This window comes from Entelurus aequoreus, linkage group LG02 (assembly GCF_033978785.1).
Source record: "Entelurus aequoreus isolate RoL-2023_Sb linkage group LG02, RoL_Eaeq_v1.1, whole genome shotgun sequence".
Lineage (NCBI taxonomy): Eukaryota > Metazoa > Chordata > Actinopteri > Syngnathiformes > Syngnathidae > Entelurus > Entelurus aequoreus.
Genome location: NC_084732.1, coordinates 12,171,943 through 12,194,332, shown reverse-complemented (window position 1 = coordinate 12,194,332; position 22,390 = coordinate 12,171,943). Strand labels below are relative to the sequence as shown.

Here is a 22,390-nt window from a genome sequence, read left to right as displayed (position 1 = left end):
CTTAGAAAACATGAGTGCACATCATAATGGCGGCTACAGTTTCGAACTTAAAGATCTAAAAAAAATTATTTGGGAATGTCCGGCGGGCCAGATTGAAAAGCTTAACGGGCCGCATGTGGCCTTCATTTGCCCAAGTCTGCTTTAAAGCATAACCAAGCATGCATCACTATAGCTCTTGTCTCAAAGTAGGTGTACTGTCACCACCCGTCACATCACACCCTGACTTATTTGGACTTTATCGCTGTTTTCCTGTGTGTAGTGTTTTACTTCTTGTCTTGCGCTCTTATTTTGGTGGCTTTTTCTCTTTTTTTGGTATTTTCCTGTAGCAGTTTCATGTCTTCCTTTGAGCGATATTTCCCGCATCTACTTTGTTTTAGCAATCAGGAATATTTCACTTGTTTTTATCCTTCTTTGTGGGGACATTGTTGATTGTCATGTCATGTTCGGATGTACATTGTCTTTGCTCCACAGTAAGTCTTTGCTGTCGTCCAGCATTCTGTTTTTGTTGACTTTGTAGCCAGTTCAGTTTTAGTTTAGTTCTGCATAGCCTTCCCTAAGCTTCAATGCCTTTTCTTGGGGGCACTCACCTTTTGTTTATTTTTGGTTTAAGCATTAGACACCTTTTTACCTGCACTCTGCCTCCCGCTGTTTCCCACATCTACAAAGCAATGAGCTACCTGCTGCCACCTACTGATATGGAAGAGTATTACACGGTTACACTGCCGAGCTCTAGACAGCACCGACACTCAACAACAACACATCATTTGCAGACTATAATTACTGCTTTGCAAGCAATAGTTTAACCCAAATAGGTGAAATGAGATCATCTCCCACGGCACACCACACTGAATTACACCATTAGCTTGCTTTTACAATTATTGTAATAATTGGTGTTTTAGTGTAGACGTACTTATCTATTCTTTGTAGCCATTGTGATGTTCTACACTAGCGCTAATACACATGCTAAACTTCATTTTCTCCTGACTTAGGTTGTCTGGGAGAAGTGAAGAAGTCAACAAACCTGTTTGTTGATGTTTGTTGAAAAGAGCGTCCAGTAGTTGACGTTGTCGCTCGTTCTCCTCTTTTGTTCTAGAAAGTTCCTCCTCGTATTCTGCTATCGTTCTTTCTAACACTACAAATATTTCTTCGACAGCAGCAGTTAGTCGCTGCTTCACCAAACTGTGGTGGTAAATAATGATAAAACAAACAATGTATATTTGGGATATTTTAGCTAACTAGCTACGGTCGTGCAGCGAATAGCAAAGTTCTCCGGTGACGTCACACAACTTCCGCCTAACCACTTCTTGTATGTGTTCGTATTTCCGTTTGAAAATAATGTAAACAAACTAATAATGATCGATTAATATTATTTATGTTTATTAACAATTCAGCGACAAGAAACCGGCTAAATATTGTTTAGTCCATTGAAGCGGGTCAAAAAGTAGCTGCTTAGCGACGTGTTGATCACTTCCGCTTTGTCTCTTTGTTAGCAGCTAGCAAGCTAAGCTAGCCTGAGACGTTTCAAAGTGACGCTGAGACGAGAAATTATGACATTGTGTTGTTTCGCTCTTTAAATCAACATCTTAAGTTGCACTAAATATAAACTGTCATGGTTTATGTAACCTATCTTTATGGACTTGCCTCTTTGTGATGTTAAGTTCCTGTTATAAACTGTTATACAGTATATGCCTTGAGCTCTTATTTTGAAGGCGTGGAGAGCGGAAGTGGTGACACGTTGTGGTGGAGCGGAGTTTTGAAAAGAAAGGAAATAAAGTAGGTCCTCGTGTAAAACTGGAGCCTCCGTGTTTGTTATTTTGTAGTTTTATACAGTATAGGTGACATATATAAACCCTCGATCACATTAATAATGATAAAACAAGAGCAAAGTTCTGCAGTGACGTCACATAACTTCCGCCTAACCACTTCCTGTATGTGTTCGTATTTCCGTTTGAAAACAATGTAAACAAACTAATAATGATCGATTAAGATTATTTGTTTATTATCAATTCAGCGACAATAAACCGGCTAAATATTGTTTAGCCCATTGAAGCGGGTCAAAAAGTAGCATGAGAAGCGATACTGACATGAATAGTTACTTCCGGTATTACACAACCGGTGAATTCTAGCTCATTACTGCCCCCTCACGCGTGGAGGTGTGACTGCACCCTTGACATTTAAAGCGTGCGGTTAAATAGTTCACGTCAACACAAATAAACAATTCATAATAATTCAGTGTAAAGAACAATCAGTAGAAAACAAACAGAAAGTCAGGAAAACAGCGGCTACAAGTAGACACACACACATATATATATATATATATATATATATATATATATATATATATATATATATATATATATATATATATATATATATATATATATATATATATATATATATATATATATATATATATATATTGAAATAGGGAGAGTGAACATATGTTTATTATTGTAATTTAGTCCTTAAATAAAATAGTGAACATACTAGACAACTTGTCTTTTAGTAGTGAGTAATGAATGAATGAGTGATAGGTGGTGGTCGGGAGGGGTCGTAGGTGCAGACTGGCAGCCTCGCTTCCGTCAGTCTACCCCAGGGAAGCTGTGGCTACAAATGTGGCTTACCACCACCAGGTGTGAATGAATGATGGCTTCCCACTTCTCTGTGACTGCTTTGAGTATCTAATAATAGAAAAGTGCGATATAAAATCTAATCCATTATTATTATTATTATTTATTTTTTTTAAATCTTTCAGCAATTCAAGTAAAACTAAATACAGATGGATTTACTATTTACAGAAGACTGTTTGCGTTCATTTGAATAGACAAAGTTGTCATACCATTTTTATTTCATTTATAAAGTCATAAATATGTTGCATGTTTTGTACGAAAGGATGGTTTGTGAAAAGAACTCATGACGCAGGGATTTAATTACAATCTTTTATTCAAGAATCATTTCTCCACAGTAGAAATCTTGAAACGGCTCCTCCCCTTTTTGTCCTGCTTCTAAAATGAAAATGTTAACATATAAATAACTTTAGTTTTTTGGACACACACAGTCCACAGAGACATTTTAGCCAGTCAAATGTGCTTTTATTTAAGTCTGTCAAGCCACGAGACATAACGGTATTGATGTGTTATTCCTGCTCTTGTTGTCCTCGTCCGGGCAGAAGGGCGACTGTCAGGTTCAAATACTGATGACATCTATTAAACAGACAAGAAGAGTTCAATTTGGCTCAATGAGGAGAACGCATGGAGCTGCACACTTAGTCACAGTCTCGCCCTACGCTCTAAGGTACAGCTCCCGCGTCCCTCTATTTATTCAGGAGTTCCACAGTCAACATCACTGAGGCCGCCTCTAAAAGGAGTGGTCACACATATCATGCAAAGCAGCTCCAGTACGCATAATACGTGACGGAATGTGCTGGGGCCTTGTGATTGCCTTGTCTCTGCTTCGTCTGCGTGCTGTCTTATTATCTTCGTTGAGGTCCTTGAAGTCCTTGGCTGTTAGCGGGCTAAAACAAAGATAACATCTGCGACTGAGGCCACCCTTAAGACAAGAAGTTTTGTCTTTGCACAGATACAAAAGTCTAACTTCACCACAATTAATAATAACTATGGCAACAGCCTTTAAGCATAAGAGTTGTGTGATAACTTAAACATAAATATTCTAACAGTGACACGGCAGTGCGGCTGGATCAAAAGAGACGTCGGAGACGCTTTGCCGAACAAACAGTTGCTTTATTACAAGCGAGCATCATTATACAGGTCTGCAGTACCTGGAGGAGGATGTGTCTCTCCTAACATGGAGAAGCCAAACCATCAGTTTTTATATTCCTCCTTCCTGTCTGTGTGTGTGTGTGCTAAGTCAGGAGAGCACATCCTGACCATAAAAGGAGAAGTTTGCGTGTAAGTGACTGAAAAACATCTGCTCTAAGTCATAACTTAAATGTTGGCGTCGGGCTGAACAGGTAGTCTCTTCTCAAGGATAGGGCTGTCACTTTTGCATTCCTAAGTCCCGATTAGGGCCTCTTCTCCAACGAGAAGTCCACCTGCGAATGTCAAACTAAAGGGGCCTTATCTTATTGTGTGCTTAAACTGAAATACCACTTTCTTAATTAATCTTGGTGGTTTGATTTCTCCAAGATGAATATAAACAATCACCATATGCAAAACAAAATATGAGTTAATTAATCCACTTTAGTATATTCCTGTCACGGCCTCATCTTTGCGCTCTGCTAGTCGCACCTCGGGACGCGCCCACGGCCGCGTCACACCTAAATGCCGGCAAGGCTGTGAGGGATCAGCAAACTGCACACCTGGGACTGATGAGGGTGAGCGGTATAATATATATATATAATACATCCTAGAGCTTTACTGCCCCCTGGTGTCTGTGTCGTCAACTCCCTCTGTTAAACATTCCACACAAAAACTAAACTAACAATGTTGTTTGTCCGCAGGATCAAATAAAAGAAAAGCAAACCATCTGCGTAGATTCCAAAACAAAAACACGAGGAAGGGAGGGAAGATTAAGCTTTGTTGAATGCAGAACCAAAGGAACAAACACGAGGAAGAACAAATGAGATATAAGAGCTCACAAATCCACAAATTAACATAAATGCTGAAATAAACAAATGAGTTGTATCAGATTTGATCATCCTTGTGAAAGATGTTTTTACAAAATGAAACTTATTTTTCTAACATTACTTTGACTTAAACACATTTAGGGAGAACAGGAACCACATGTTGCTATCCACAACTTCAAACGACAAATAAACACCTGCAGAGTCCAACATATGGAAAGTGTTACCTTGTTTTAGATGATTAGTTGACTTGAAATATTCATTATAAATAATGGAGGACAGTCTTGCAGGTCAATAAGCACACAGAGGAGTTGTTTAATGCAGCGAACATGAAGACGTGCCAATACTTATAATGCATCTTTTATTCTTCAAGCCAAATACAACAATTATAGGGTGTACTATTGAAGTCACCGTCACGCAGTGGCAACAAATAACCGTGCAAACACTTCCTGCTCTCCAAAAATAAAAGACTTCAGCAATGTTTACCGCCATGCTGCATTTAGTCATCAGCATCTCCAAATCAAGGCTTCCTGGGTGGAAACTACTTAGTAGACTGGGAGACTTTGTACACACCCCAAAAGCAGTGAAGTTGTCACGTTGTGTAAATGGTAAATAAAAAGAGAATACAACAAATCCTTTTCAACTTATATTCAATTGAATAGACTGCAAAGACAAGATATTTCATGTTCACACTGACAAACTTTGGTATTTTTGGCAAATATTAGCTCATTTGGAATTTGATGCCTGCAACATGTTTAAAAAAAGCTGGCACAAGTGGCAAAAAAGAGTGAGAAAGTTGAGGAATGCTCATCAAACACTTATTTGGAACATCCCACAGGTGAACAGGCTAATTGGGAACAGGTGGGTGCCATGATTGGGTATAAAAGCAGCTTCCATGAAATGCTCAGTCGTTCACAAACAAGGATGGGGCGAGGGTCACCACTTTGTCAACAAATGCCTGAGCAAATTGTTGAAGAACAACATTTCTCAACAAGGATTTTAGGGATTTCACCATCTACGCTCCGTAATATCATCAAAAGGTTCAGAGAATCTGGAGAAAACACTGCAGGTAAGCCATGATATTACACACAAAAAGCCACATCAGTGTGTAAAGGATATCACCACATGGGCTCAGGAACACTTCAGAAACCCACTGTCAGTAAATACAGTCGGTCGCTACATCTGTAAGTGCAAGTTAAAACTCTACTATGCAAAGCCATTTATCAACAACACCCAGAAATGCGTCGCTGGGCCCGAGCTCATCTAAGATGGACTGATGCAAAGTGGAAAAGTGTTCTGTGGTCTGACGAGTCCACATTTTAAATTGTTTTTTGGAAATTGTGGACGTCGTGTCCTCCGGACCAAAGAGGAAAAGAACCATCCGGACTGTTCTAGGGTGAAAGTGTAAAAGGCAGCATGTGTGATGGTATGGGGGTGTATTAGTGGTCAAGACATGTTCTAGGGTGAAAGTGTAAAAGGCAGCATGTGTGATGGTATGGGGGTGTATTAGTGGTCAAGACATGGGTAACTTACACATCTGTGAAGGCACCATTAATGCTGAAAGGTACATACAGCTTTTGGAGCAACATATGTTGTTATCATGGACGCCCCTGCTTATTTCAGCAAGACAATGCCAAGCCAGGTGTTACAACAGCATGGCTTCATAGTAAAAGAGTGTGGGTACTAGACTGGCCTGCCTGTAGTCCAGACATTGAAAATGTGTGGCAGCTAAAATATGAGAAGGGAGACTGTTGAACAACTTAAGCTGTACATCAAGCAAGAATGGGAAAGAATTCCACTTCAAAAATGTGTCTCATCACTTCCCAAACCTTTACTGAGTGTTGTTAAAAGGAAAGGCCATGTAACACACTGGGAAAAATGCCTTTTTTGCAATGTGTTGCTGCCATTACATTCTAACTTCATGATTATTTGCAAAAAAAAAATCTAAAATGAAATATCTTGTCTTTGCAGTCTATTCAATTGAATATAAGTTGAAAATGATTTGTTGTATTCTTTTTATTTACCATTTACACAACCTGACAACTTCACTGCTTTTGGTGTGAAAAGTGTGACTGCAGCCCACAGCGGTGACGTGGAGTAACGTACTAAAGGACAATACGTAAAGGAGACTCTCAGCTCCCTCAAGGTGCACAAATGGGCGGCTTGGGGTCCTTTAGCTGCGTGCGACAATAATGTGTTCTTGAGTGTGTGACCAAGTTACATTTCACAGAGAAAGTTTTACCACACACTGAACAGGAAAACGGTCTCTCCCCGGTGTGCGTCCGTGTGTGTTTTATCAAATTGCACTTGACTGAGAAGCTTTTGCCACAAATTGAACAGGGAAATGGTCTCTCCCTGGTGTGTATCCTTGCGTGCGTTGTCAAACTCTCGCTATGAGCAAACTTCTTATTGCACACAGTGCAGCTAAAGGACTTTTCTCCGGTGTGCGTTCTTTTGTGCTTCGACAGCGCGGAATAGTTCTTGAAACTTGTGCCGCAGAGTGAGCAGATGAAAGGTTTCTCTCCGGTGTGCGTCCTTGTGTGTTTTATCAAGCTACCTTTGTCGCAGAAGGTTTTGCCGCACGCCGAGCAGCAGAAGGGTCTCTCCCCGGTGTGTATTCTTGTGTGTATCCTCAAACGTTCATTTCGAGTGAATTTTTTTCCACAAACCGAGCAGCTGAAGGGTTTCTCCCCGGTGTGCGTTCGCATGTGCGTTTCAAACTGGGCCTTTTGGGAGAACCTTTTGCCGCAAACACAGCACACGTAAGGTTTCTCTCCTGTGTGGATCCTCATGTGTACGTTCAGGTTGGACTTGGTGCTGAAGGTTTTGTCACACTGAGAGCATTTCAAGCTTTTGTGGTCAGCGTGACGTGTCTCGTTATCTTTGGAGTCTTCTTCCTCCGTGTCAGCAGAGTGAGACGTCGTGTCGTCACTTTCTGATGGTGGAGCTACGTCTGCCTGTGGAGCTACGTCTGATGGTGGAGCTACGTCTGCCTGTGATCCTCCGCAGTGGTCAGCTTCTTCTTCATCTTCACTCTTCACCACCACACGGATCACTGGGTGCTCGCCCTCCCGACTGACGCTGTGACCTTCTTCCTCCTCTTTGATATGGGAGGGCTGTGGGTCCTCCTGCTCCATCCTGGAGTTCCGCTCTTCCGTTCTTCACTGACGTCTGCAGGACACAAGAAGACCAGCATTTTGTTCAAATGCTTAATTCCAACCATACGTGTTTCAAACAGAAATGCTGTGAAGGCAATGGTGGACCAGGCAGGTACAGTCTCACCAGAGAGGAAGCAATGGTAATGTCAGTGTTTCCTACAGGACTGCAATCTATTTGTGGTGGTGGGGGCAGGGCTCTAGATTACATTCTTGGTATTACACTCTTTATTGGAGAGACCAAAAGGGAGCACAAACGATAACTCTTCATATTTATTGACATCACAACCATGCTTTTAAGGGTGTAACGGTACACAAAAATGTGGGTTCGGTACGTACCTCGGTTTAGAGGTCACGGTTCGGTTAATTTTCGGTACAGTAAGAAAACAACAAAATAAAAATGACAAATTTGTAAACAATGGCTCTTTACTTTTAACATTGGGAACACTATAATAATTCTGCCCAAAAATAGAAATAGCTGTGTGTGTGATGGATGTGAGCCACCACTAGGATGATCAGTGCAACAGCAGGCAGTCATGAATGCTAAGCATAACAATAACATACATATACACACACACATACACACACACACATAACAATAACATACATATACACACACATATGACAATAACATACATACACACACACACACACACACACACACACACACACACACACACACACACACACACACACACACACACACAACAATTACATACATATACACACACACACAACAATAACATACATATACACACACACATAACAATAACATACATATACACACACACACACACATAACAATAACATACATATACACACACACATACACACACACATAACAATAACATACATATACACACACACACACACATAACAATAACATACATATACACACACACATACACACACACATAACAATAACATACATATACACACACACACACATAACAATAACATACATATACACACACACATAACAATAACATACATATACACACACACATACACACACACATAACAATAACATACATATACACACACACATAACAATAACATACATATACACACACACATAACAATAACATACATATACATATACACACATACACACACACATAACAATAACATACATATACTCACACACACACACACATAACAATAACATACATATACACACACATACACACACACATAACAATAACATACATATACACACACACATAACAATAACATACATATACACACACACATAACAATAACATAAATATACACACACACACATAACAATAACATACATATACACACACACATACACACACACACACACATAACAATAACATACATATACACACACACATACACACACACACACATAACAATAACATACATATACACACACACATAACAATAACACACACATACACACACACATAACAATAACATACATATACACACACACATAACAATAACATACATATACACACACACATAACAATAACATACATATACACACACACATAACAATAACATACATATACACACACACACATAACAATAACATACATATACACACACACATAACAATAACATACATATACACACACACATAACAATAACATACATATATACACACACATAACAATAACATACATATACACACACACATAACAATAACATACATATACACACACACATAACAATAACATACATATACACACACACATAACAATAACACATATACACACACACATAACAATAACATACATATACACACACACATAACAATAACATACATATACACACACACACATAACAATAACATACATATACACACACACATAACAATAACATACATATACACACACACATAACAATAACATACATATACAAACACATAACAATAACATACATATACACACACATAACAATAACATACATATACACACACACATAACAATAACATACATATATACACACACACATAACAATAACATACATATATACACACACATAACAATAACATACATATACACACACACACACATAACAATAACATACATATACACACACACACATAACAATAACATACATATACACACACACATAACAATAACATACACATACACACACACACATAACAATAACATACATAGACACACACACATAACAATAACATACATATACACACACACACACATAACCATAACATACATACACACACACACACACACATAACAATAACATACATATACACACACACATAACAATAACATACATATACACACACACATAACAATAACATACATATACACACACACACATAACAATAACATACATATACACACACACACATAACAATAACATACATATACACACACACATAACAATAACATACATATACACACACACATAACAATAACATACATATACACACACATAACAATAACATACATATACACACACATAACAATAACATACATATACACACACATAACAATAACATACATATACACACACATGACAATAACATACATATACACACACACATAACAATAACATACATATATACACACACACATAACAATAACATACATATACACACACACACATAACAATAACATACATATACACACACACACACATAACAATAACATACATATACACACACACACATAACAATAACATACATATACACACACACATAACAATAACATACACATACACACACACATAACAATAACATACATATACACACACACACATAACAATAACATACATATACACACACACACATAACAATAACATACATATACACACACACACACACATAACAATAACATACATATACACACACACATAACAATAACATACATATACACACACACATAACAATAACATACATATATACACACACACATAACAATAACATACATATACACACACACATAACAATAACATACATATACACACACACACACATAACAATAACATACATATACACACACACACATAACAATAACATACATATACACACACACATAACAATAACATACACATACACACACACATAACAATAACATACATATACACACACACATAACAATAACATACATATACACACACACACATAACAATAACATACATATACACACACACACACACATAACAATAACATACATATACACACACACATAACAATAACATACATATACACACACACATAACAATAACATACATATACACACACACACATAACAATAACATACATATACACACACACATAACAATAACATACATATACACACACACATAACAATAACATACATATACACACACATAACAATAACATACATATACACACACACACACACACATAACAATAACATACATATACACACACACACATAACAATAACATACATATACACACACACACACATAACAATAACATACATACACACACACACACACACACACACACATAACAATAACATACATATACACACACACATAACAATAACATACATACACACACACACACACATAACAATAACATACATATACACACACATAACAATAACATACATATACACACACACATAACAATAACATACATATACACACACACATAATAATAACATACATATACACACAGGGTCCATTGCCAGGGTTCATGTGGTCAACATATATCCAATAAAAACTAAATAAGATAAGGCTCAGAATGGTTTCTTAACAAAACCTTTCTACACATAAAGTGCTTTTTTTGATTGATTGATTGAGACTTTTATTAGTAGATTGCACAGTACAGTACATATTTATTAGTAGATTGCACAGTACAGTACATATTTATTAGTAGATTGCACAGTACAGTACATATTTATTAGTAGGTTGCACAGTACAGTACATATTTATTAGTAGGTTGCACAGTACAGTACATATTTATTAGTAGATTGCACAGTACACTACATATTTATTAGTAGATTGCACAGTACACTACATATTTACTAGTTTTTAATGCAATATGGTCTTAAATCTGCTGCTATAAAAACATTTGTTATTGCTTTAGCCCTGCCTGACTCGCCGAGGAGAGGCTGCTTGAATGTGGTGGGGAGTTGTTTGTTCGTCTTTCTCTTCGTTGAAGCGATGTTCACTTTGGGGTGGTGCCGCTTCATAATGGGTTAGCATGTTTGACGTGTTGGCAGAAGCATACCCTACTGCTCACTCTTTTTTGCCACTTGTGCCAGCTTTTTTGAAACATGTTGCAGGTATCAAATTCCAAATGAGCTAATATTTGCAAAACATAACAAAGTTTGTCAGTGTGAACATGAAATATCTTGTCTTTGCAGTCTATTCAATTGAATATAAGTTGAAAAGGATTTGTTGTATTCTCTTTTTCTTTAGCATTTACACAACCTGACAACTTCACTGCTTTGTATGATGATCACTTCAATATAAAAGCAACTTTCAATTCTTGACATTTTGAAACACTCGAATAAAGTAAGTCAACTTAAAAATACACGGGTTCGTTTTTTTTTAAATTGTAATTGTGGTTTTGAAAAGTACAGAGAATTGTGGAAATTAATTGGTATCGTTATGACTACTGACATTCTGGAATCAAGACAACAATATTTGCTAGAATGTTTCTCTGCCTTCTTGTTTTTAAATGCACTGCTTGCCTATCTGTTTTATCCCATGTTTTTAGTTCTATTTTATATAAGTTTCTATTTTATCTAGTGTATACCTAGTGTTTTTCATGTTTTTACTTCTATTTTAATTTTCTATTATATATTCTAACTTTATATACATTTAAAAAAAAAATGTTTTCCTTTGTATAAAAAAATAAAAAATAAAAATTAAAACAAATTGAAAAAAACATTTTCTTAAATTTTTTTTTTTAAATAAATAAATATGTTAACATATGTTAATATAATAAATACATTTTAATTTAAAAAAAAATACTTTAAAAAAAATTACATTTTTTTATAAAAAATTAAAAACATATATATATATATTTTTAAAAAAAATAATTTTTTTTTTAAAAATATAAAAATTAAAAAATGTTTTAAAAAATTTAACAAAATTAAATACAAATATTTTTTTATAATAACATTTTAAAAAAAGAAAATATGAAGTTAGAATATATAATAGAATTTTAAAAAAAAGAAGTAAACTTTGTAGCACTTTTTAGGCAGCACGGTGCAACAGGGGTTAGTGCATGTGCCTCACAATATGAAGGTCCTGAGTAGTCCTGAGTTCAATCCCGAGCTCGGGATCTTTCTGTGTGGAGTTTGCATGTTAGAGATAGGCCCCTCCCACCTCCAAAGAAATGCACCTGGGGATAGGCCCCTCCCACCTCCAAAGACATGCACCTGGGGATAGGCCCCTCCCACCTCCAAAGACATGCACCTGGGGATAGGCCCCTCCCACCTCCAAAGACATGCACCTGGGGATAGGCCCCTCCCACCTCCAAAGACATGCACCTGGGGATAGGTTGATTGGCAACACTAAATGGTCCCTAGTCTGTGAATGTTGTCTATCTGTGTTGGCCCTGTGATGAGGTGGTGACTTGTCCAGGGTGTACCCCGCCTTCCGCCCGAATGCAGCTGAGATAGACTCCAGCACCCCCCGCGACCCCAAAAGGGACAAGCGGTAGAAAATGGATGGATGGATGCTTGCCTATCTGTTTTATCCAATGCTTTCATGTTTATATTTCTATTTGATCTATGTTTCTGTTTTATCTAGTGTTTTTCATGTTTTTATTTCTATTTAAATGTTCTATTATATATTCTAACTTTATATTTTCTTGCCTCTTTGTGATGTGACGTTCCTGTTACAAGCTGTTATACAGTATATGCCTGGAGCTCTTATTTTGAAGGCGCTAAGAGCGGAAGTGGTGACACTTCGAAGGTGAAGTACAAGCTCCATTAAGTGCTTAGTTCCCGGCTCTGCAGCGTACTTTTGCGTGTCACCACTTCCGCTCTAAGCGCCTTCAAAATAAGAGCTCCAGGCATAAACTGTATAACAGCTTGTAACAGGAAGTTAAAGGCCTACTGAAAGCCACTACTACCGACCACGCAGTCTGATAGTTTATATATCAATGATGAAATCTTAACATTATAACACATGCCAATACGGCCGGGTTAACTTATAAAGTGACATTTTAAATTTGCCGCTAAACTTCCGGTTCGAAACGCCTCTGAGGATGACGTATGCGCGTGACGTAGACCGGGGAACACGGGTATGCCTTCCACATTGAAGCCAATACGAAAAAGCTTTGTTTTCATGTTATAATTCCACAGTATTCTGGACATCTGTGTTCGTGAATCTGTTGCAATCATGTTCATTGCATTATGGAGAAAGAAGCTGAGCAAGCAAAGAAGAAAGTTGTTGGTGCGAAACGGACGTATTTTTCGAACAAAGTCAGCAACAACAGTACACAGCCGGCGCTTCTTTGTTTACATTCCCGAAAGATGCAGTCAAGATGGAAGAACTCGGATAACAGAGACTCTAACCAGGAGGACTTTTGACTTCGATACACAGACGCCTGTAGAGAACTGGGACAACACAGACTCTTACCAGGATTACTTTGATTTGGATGACAAAGACGCAGACGTGCTACTGTGAGTATGCAGCTTTGGCTTCTAAACATTTGATTGCTTGACCGTATGTGCGCAACTTTTTTTTTGCGTATGTACGTAACTTTTTTAAAATATATAAGCTTTATGAACCTTGGGTTAGGTGAACGGTCTTTTGGGCTGAGTGATTGTGTGTGTTGATCAGGTGTTTGAATTGTATTGGCGTGTTCTATGGAGCTAGGAGCTAGCATAGGAGCTAGGAGTTAGCATAACAAAGATGTAGGTGTTTTTATGCAGGATTAATTTGTGTCATATTAAATATAAGCCTGGTTGTGTTGTGGCTAATAGAGTATATATATGTCTTGTGTTTATTTACTGTTGTAGTCATTCCCAGCTGAATATCAGGTACCGTGAGTATGCAGCCTTGGCTGCTAAACATTTGATAGCTTGACCGTATGTGCGCGTCACGTACGTAACTTTTTAAAAATATATAAGCTTTATGAACCTTGGGTTAGGTGAACGGTCTTTTGGGCTGAGTGATTGTGTGTGTTGATCAGGTGTTTGAATTGTATTGGCGTGTTCTATGGAGCTAGGAGCTAGCAGACGAGCTAGGAGCTAGCATAACAAACACGTAGGTGTTTTTATGCAGGATTAATTTGTGGCATATTAAATATAAGCCTGGTTGTGTTGTGGCTAATAGAGTATATATATGTCTTGTGTTTATTTACTGTTGTAGTCATTCCCAGCTGAATATCAGGTCACTCTCACAGCATCTTCCCTATCTGAATAGCTTCAACTCCCCACTAGTCCTTCACTTGCACTTTACTCATCCACAAATCTTTCATCCTCGCTCAAATTAATGGGGAAATTGTCGCTTTCTCGGTCCGAATCTCTCTCACTTCATGCGGCCATCATTGTAAACAATAGGGAACTTTGCGTATATGTTCAACTGACTACGTCACGCTACTTCCGGTAGGGGCAAGCCTTTTTTTTATCAGATACCAAAAGTTGCAATCTTTATCGTCGTTGTTCTATACTAAATCCTTTCAGCAAAAATATGGCAATATCGCGAAATGATCAAGTATGACACACAGAATAGATCTGCTATCCCCGTTTAAATAAAAACAAATTCATTTCAGTAGGCCTTTAACATCACAAAGAGGCAAGAAAATATAAAGTTAGAATATATAATAGAAAATTTAAATAGAAATAAAAACATGAAAAACACTAGATAAAACAGAAATTTTCAATTAAGAAAACTATAATGTGCTTTGATCCTTTTGGACACACTTTTCCTCCCAAGACTGAAACGTGTTTTCATCCTTTGAAGCCCAGGAATATTCAATCAATCAATCAATCAATCAAAGTTGACTTATATAGCCTAAATCACGAGTGTCTCAAAGGGCTGATAAACTGCATGGTGAGAAATAAAGTTAAGTAAGAAGTAAACAAACCTGTTCTGTGTGACGTGTGTTGACAACAGCGTCCACTAGCTCGTGCCGCCCTTTTGTTCCAGAAAGTTCCAGCTGGTGTTTTGTTGTTCACGTTTGACTTGTCTCTGATTAGCATCTTAGCATGTGATGCTAACTTCCGCCTCTTTGTTCGCAGCCAGCAGGCTAAAGGAGGAAGCGAACACACGCAAGCTTCAATGTGCGCGGAGACGAGTTCATCCCGACACGAATAAAAGTTGACGTCATGACGTAACGTCTTGGTCGCCTGCTTTAAATAGCATCAACATTTTCAACAAGATGAAGGCGGCCATCACGGGATGCCGTTGCGAGATGGCGGTCGGTGTACGCATGCGCATTTGCAATCTCGACTCTTTAGAAATCATTTTTTTTATCACTATTTTATTTGTTTGAAAAAATGGTGACCATACATTAACTAATAATCAAATAACATTTTTAAATACAAAAGCCCTTTTTTTTAAAGTAAATGTATGCAGTGACGTCACTCTATGGCGCCCTTCCCTTCCCGGATCACTTCACGTACACTCCAGAACACTCAATCCGAGAGAATGTTTTTTATTGAGTGTCTGTTCATGTTTTGTGTTGAAACGTAAACAATTTTTAAATATTATTTATTTGTATGCATAATATATTTTAAACAATGATTTTGTTCACATTTAACGACTTTTTTCTTGACGCTAACCCTTCATATTTCTGAAATCCCATTTTTGTGAACGCACCGATGAAGAAGTGACGTCAGTAATCATGCGACACCAGTCCCTGTTAGCCGATATTGCACATTTGGGATATACATGATATTTATATATTGCCGACAAAAGCTACTTTTCATCAGAATTGTTTCGAGATCATTTGATGTTTTTTTCCTTAATTCTTCATGTCAGGATAAACTAAGAAGCTTCCCGGGCTAGCTTAGCTTGCTAGCTGCTAACAAAAGAGACAAAGCGAAAGTGATCGACACGTCGCTAAGTGTGCGTGTAAAGTGTGAAAATGTGCAAAGTAGAAATGCTGAGAGTGTTGGTGAAGCAGCGACTAACTGCTGCTGTGGAAGAAATATTTGTAGTGTTAGAAAGAACGATAGCAGAATACGAGGAGGAACTTTCTAGAACAAAAGAGGAGAACGAGCGACAACGTCAACTACTGGACGCTCTTTTCAACAAACATCAACAAGCAGGTTTGTTTACTTCTCACTTTAAAATGTGTACTGACTTAAAATTTGATCATGGCAACTGTTAACCTTAAACGCCTTTTTTTCTTTACGTGTTCAACATGAATTGATTTAAGTGGACCCCGACTTAAACGAGTTGAAAAACGTATTGGGGTGTTACCATTTAGTGGTCAATTGTACGGAATATGTACTGTACTGTGCAATCTACTAATAAAAGTCTCAATCAATCAACAAGAAAGCTTTAGACATCTATGATACATCAATATTTAGGAGAGAAAATATGTATTAATTGGGTTTATTTGACCGGGACAATTATGTTGGATGAACACATCTTACATTCTACAACATTTTGGTCAGGGCTAATTGAATTAGGGGGAAAACAGACCAAAATGTGAAAAATGCCGAAAATGATCAAAAAATACCTACCCGGGTTTGAGTTCCATAAGTCCCGAGAGGAGCCAGAATGGCCAAAATGTCAAAAAAATAGACCCAGGAATGACGCACAGGGGAGCGGGGAAGAAAAGAGGGAAAACGGCCATAAATGTGGAAAAATGCCGAAAATGATAAAAAATAGCTAGCCAAAATGCTGAAAATGATCAAAACTACCTAGCCAAAATGCCCAAAATGATAGAAATTACCTAGCCAAAATTCTCAAAATGTCAAAAATACACCCAGGAATGACGCACAGGGAAGCGAAGAAGAAAAGGGGGAAAACAGCCATAAATGTGGAAAAAATGCCAAAAATGATCAAAAAATACCTACCCGGGTTTGAGTTCCATAAGTCACACGAGGAGCCAGAATGGCCAAAATGTAAAAAAAATAGACCCAGGAATGACGCACAGGGAAGCGGGGAAGAAAAGGGGGAAAACGGCCATAAATGTGGAAAAATGCCGAAAATGATCAAAAATACCTAGCCAAAATGATTAAAAAAATACCTAGCCAAAATGCCCAAAATGATAAAACATACCTAGCCAAAATGTCAAAAATACACCCAGGAATGACACACAGGGAAGCGGGGAAAAAAGGGGGAAAACGGCCATAAATGTGGAAAAATGCAGAAAATGATCAAAAATACCTAGCCAACATGCTGAAAATGATCAAAACTACCTAGTCAAAATGCCGAAAATGATCAAAAAATACCTAGCTAAAATGCCCAAAATGATAAAAAATACCTAGCCAAAATGTCAAAAATGCACCCAGGAATGACGCACAGGGAAGCAGGGAAGAAAAGGGGGAAAACGGCCATAAATGTGGAAAAATGCCTAAAATGATCAAAAATACCTAGACAAAATGCTGAAAATGCCGAAAATGATAAAAAGTACCTAGCCAAAATGCAGAAAATGATAAAAAAATACCTATCCAAAATGCACAAAATGTCAAAAATACACCCAGGAATGACGCACAGGGAAGCGGGGAAAACGGCCATAAATGTGGAAAAATGCCGAAAATGATCAAAAATACCTAGCCAAAATTCTGACAATGCCCAAAATTATAAAAAATACAGAGCCAAAATGCCGAAAATGATAAAAAATACCAAGCCAAAATGTCAAAAATACACCCAGGAATGACGCACAGGGAAGCTGGGAAGAAAAGGGGGGAAATGGCCATAAATGTGAAAAATGCGGTGCGTTTCTCACCAGGCCTTCAGTGATGTACTACTTAGTCCAACTTCACCTTTCAAAATACCGGTGCCACTTCCTGTTTTGGCAACTTGTGATTGGATACTCACTTGAGACTCCCAAGTGAGTATCCAATCATGTAAATGTCAGGTTGAAGGTGAGGCCAGCTAGAAGCAACAACTATCCCAATGATCTATCAACTGTATGTGGCCGTTCACTTACAGTGCACACACATTGTTGATTGTGAAGGCAGATTTGCTACAGCATGGCAACATAAGCTAGCTGAATTCTGATTGGATAAAAACTCTAACCTAAAAACAACATCACTGAAAGGAGCATAATATGACATGAAGACAATATGAATACTTTGACATATTTAGGGAAAGTAAATGACTTTTATCTTTAATGATGATGATGGTTATGTTAGGCCAGCAGAGAAGGCCTTGCTGGCCCTGACGACACACCACTGGCTAATTCTTCATGTCTGTCCCTAGTTGGGCATTTACACACAATAAAACCGTTCAAAACAGTCTCATAAAAATAATGTTTGTGTTCTTGTGTCCTGCAGATGTCAGACAAAAACATATTTCTCCTGAGCAAAAAGAGTGGAGCTCCAGCATGGAAGAGGGGGAGCCACAGCCCCCTAACATTAAAGAAGAGGAGGAGGAACATCTCGAAGGACTGAAGGAGTTCCCGGTGATTGTGAAGAGTGAAGATGAAGACGATGAAGAGGAGCAGAGAGAGGCGGAGAGACCAAGCAGCAGCTCAACAAGAGCAGGAGGATCACAAGCAGACTTCGCTCCTCTGTCAGATAGTGAGCACTCCACGTCTGCTGACACTGACCATGAAGCTGCTCACACACGTCACGCTGACAACACACTCTTCAAATGCTCTCACTGCGACAAAACGTTTGGCAAGAAGAGAAACCTGACGAGACACATGAGACGTCACACTGACAACAGATGCTGGAAGTGCTCTCAGTGCGGAAAAACATTTAGCAAGAAGGGAAATCTCACCGTGCACACAAGGATCGTCCATGCGGGCGAGAAACCTTTCCGCTGCGCCATTTGCGGCAAACAGTTTTCCACCAAGTCCAACATGACGACACACACGAGGACGCACTCTGGCGGCGCCGACAACGCACGCTTCCGATGCTCCCAATGTGACAAAACCTTCATCGCCAAGGCTTTTCTCATAAGACACATGAGGAGTCACACCGGAGAGAAACCGTTCGCTTGCTCGGTCTGCGACAAAAGGTTCACTCGGCGCGATTACATGAAAAGACACAAAGTGATGCACACCGGAGAAAAACCCTATGGTTGCTCAATCTGCGGCAGAGGTTTTTATGTCAGCTCAGCTTTGCTTAAACACGCGAGAACGCACACGGGCGAGAAGGTGTCCAGTTGTAGTGTGTGATCAAAGATCTTCTCACAAGTAGCACTTAAGTTGCAGTGTGTGATCAAAGATCTTCTCACAAGTAGCACTTAAGTTGTAGTGTGTGATCAAAGATCTTCTCACAAGTAGCACTTAAAGGCCTACTGAAATGATTTTTTACAATTTAAACAGGAATAGCAGATCCATTCTATGTGTCATACTTGATCATTTCGCGATATTGCCATATTTTTGCTGAAAGGATTTAGTAGAGAAAATCGACGATAAAGTTCGCAACTTTTGCTGGCTGATAAAAAAAAGCCTTGCCTGTAGCGGAAGTAGCGTGACGTCACAGGAGCTAGTATTCCTCACAATTCCCCGTTGTTTACAATGGAGCGAGAGAGATTCGGACCGAGAAAGCGACGATTACCCCATTAATTTGAGCGAGGATGAAAGATTCGTAGATGAGGAACGTTACAGTGAAGGACTTGAGAGGCAGTGATGGACGTATCTTTTTTCGCTCTGACCGTAACTTAGGTACAAGCTGGCTCATTGGATTCCACACTCTCTCCTTTTTCTATTGTAGATCACAGATTTGTATTTTAAAGCACCTGGGATACTATATCCTCTTGAAAATGAGAGTCCAGAACGCGAAATGGACATTCAGTGCCTTTTATCTCCACGACAATACATCAGCGAAATGCTTTAGCTACGAGCTAACGTGATAGCATCTTGCTTTAACTGCATATAGAAACAAAAGAAATAAACCCCTGACTGGAAGGATAGATAGAAAATCAACAATACTATTAAACCGTGGACATGTAAATACACGGTTAATGCTTTCCAGGCTGGCGAAGGTTAACAATGCTGTGCTAACGACGCCATTGAAGCTAACTTAGCAACCAGACTGCACAGAGCTATGCTAAAAACATTAGCTCTCCACCTACGCCAGCCAGCCCTCATTTGCTCATCAACACCCGTGCTCACCTGCGTTCCAGCGATCGGCAGAAGGACGAAGGACTTCACCCGATGCGTTTGGCGGCCCGGAGACGTAGGAAGTCAAGGTGAAGTCGACGGCTAGCGCGGCTAGCGCTCCAACAAAGTCCTCCTGGTTGTGTTGCTGTAGTCCGCTGCTAATACACTGATCCCACCTACAACTGTCTTCTTTGCAGCCTTCATTGTTCATTAAAAAAATTGCAAAAGATGTCCAGAATACTGTGGAATTATGAAATGAAAACAGAGCTTTTTGTATAGGATTTTACGGGGTACCATAACTTCCGTTACTCGGACTTCGTCACGCGCATACGTCATCCTACCGCGATGTTTCAGCCGGATATTTCCCGGGAATTTTAAAATGTCACTTTATAAGTTAACCCGGCCGTATTGGCATGTGTTGCAATGTTAAGATTTCATCATTGATATATAAACTATCAGACTGCGTGGTTGCTAGTAGTGGCTTTCAGTAGGCCTTTAAAGACACTATATGTTGAGTTACTAAATTAAAGACACTATATGATGAGTTACATAACTAAATTAAAGACACAATATGTTGAGTTACATAACTAAATTAAAGACACTATATGATGAGTTACATAGCTAAATTAAAGATACTATAGGACAAATGTGACACTCACTGTGGACAATGAACCTTTCTACTTACCTTAAAGGCCTACTGAAATGATTTTTTTTTATTGAAACGGGGATAGCAGATCCATTCTATGTGTCATACTTGATCATGTCGCGATATTGCCATATTTTTGCTGAAAGGATTTAGTAGAGAACATCGACAATAAAGTTCGCAACTTTTAGTCACTGATAAAAAAAAAGCCCTGCCTGTACCAGAAGTAGCGTGACGTCACAGGTTGAAAGGCTCCTCACATTTCCCCATTGTTTACACCAGCAGCGAGAGCGATTCGGACAGAGAAAGCGACGATTACCCCATTAATTTGAGCCAGGATGAAAGATTCGTGGATGAGGAACGTGAGAGTGAAGGACTAGAGTGCAGTGCAGGACGTATCTTTTTTCGCTCTGACCGTAACTTAGGTACAAGCTGGCTCATTGGATTCCACACTCTCTCCTTTTTCTATTGTGGATCACGGATTTGTATTTGAAAGCACCTGGGATACTATATCCTCTTGAAAATGAGAGTCCAGAACGCGAAATGGACATTCACAGTGACTTTTATCTCCACGACAATACATCGGCGAAGCACTTTAGCTACGGAGCTAATGTGATAGCATCGTGCTTAAATGCAGATAGAAACAAAAGAAATAAACCCCTGACTGGAAGGATAGGCAGAAGATCAACAATACTATTAAACCATGGACATGTAACTACACGGTTAATACTTTCCAGGCTGGCGAAGCTTAACAATGCTGTTGCTAACGACGCCATTGAAGCTAACTTAGCTACGGGACCTCACAGAGCTATGCTAAAAACATTAGCTCTCCAC

General features: G+C 38.6%; 3 protein-coding genes across 3 annotated transcripts in view; 1 reads left to right on the top strand and 2 right to left on the bottom strand.

Annotated features, from left to right (window-relative positions):
• Positions 1 to 1,301, bottom strand: part of LOC133630275 (oocyte zinc finger protein XlCOF6.1-like) — a 9,005-nt gene extending 7,704 nt beyond the window's left edge. Inside the window, exon 1 of the mRNA XM_062021765.1 lies at positions 1,022 to 1,301. The gene's annotated coding sequence lies outside the window, so the exon portion shown is untranslated. The remainder of the gene's footprint in view (positions 1 to 1,021) is intronic.
• Positions 1,302 to 3,659: 2,358 nt separating this feature from the next.
• LOC133630396 (gastrula zinc finger protein XlCGF17.1-like) lies at positions 3,660 to 16,100 on the bottom strand. Its single transcript, XM_062021969.1, has 2 exons — positions 15,769 to 16,100; positions 3,660 to 7,753 (listed from the first exon to the last, which is right to left on the bottom strand). The coding sequence occupies exon 2, from the start codon at positions 7,717 to 7,719 to the stop codon at positions 6,724 to 6,726; it is 996 nt and encodes a 331-aa protein (XP_061877953.1). The 5' UTR covers positions 7,720 to 7,753; positions 15,769 to 16,100; the 3' UTR covers positions 3,660 to 6,723.
• Positions 16,101 to 16,517: 417 nt separating this feature from the next.
• Positions 16,518 to 21,074, top strand: LOC133630362 (gastrula zinc finger protein XlCGF8.2DB-like). The gene is made up of 2 exons (XM_062021933.1): positions 16,518 to 16,954; positions 19,136 to 21,074. Exons 1-2 carry the CDS (start codon positions 16,771 to 16,773, stop codon positions 19,981 to 19,983), a joined length of 1,032 nt encoding a protein of 343 aa, XP_061877917.1. The 5' UTR covers positions 16,518 to 16,770; the 3' UTR covers positions 19,984 to 21,074.
• Positions 21,075 to 22,390: the final 1,316 nt, after the last annotated feature.

Coding starts and splice junctions, on each gene's coding strand:
- LOC133630396 (XM_062021969.1), bottom strand. CDS start 7,719: ATGGAGCAGGAGGACCCACAGCCCTCCCATATCAAAGAGGAGGAAGAA.
- LOC133630362 (XM_062021933.1), top strand. CDS start 16,771: ATGTGCAAAGTAGAAATGCTGAGAGTGTTGGTGAAGCAGCGACTAACT. Junction 16,955..19,135: donor CAACAAACATCAACAAGCAG/GTTTGTTTACTT, acceptor TGTGTCCTGCAG/ATGTCAGACAAAAACATATT.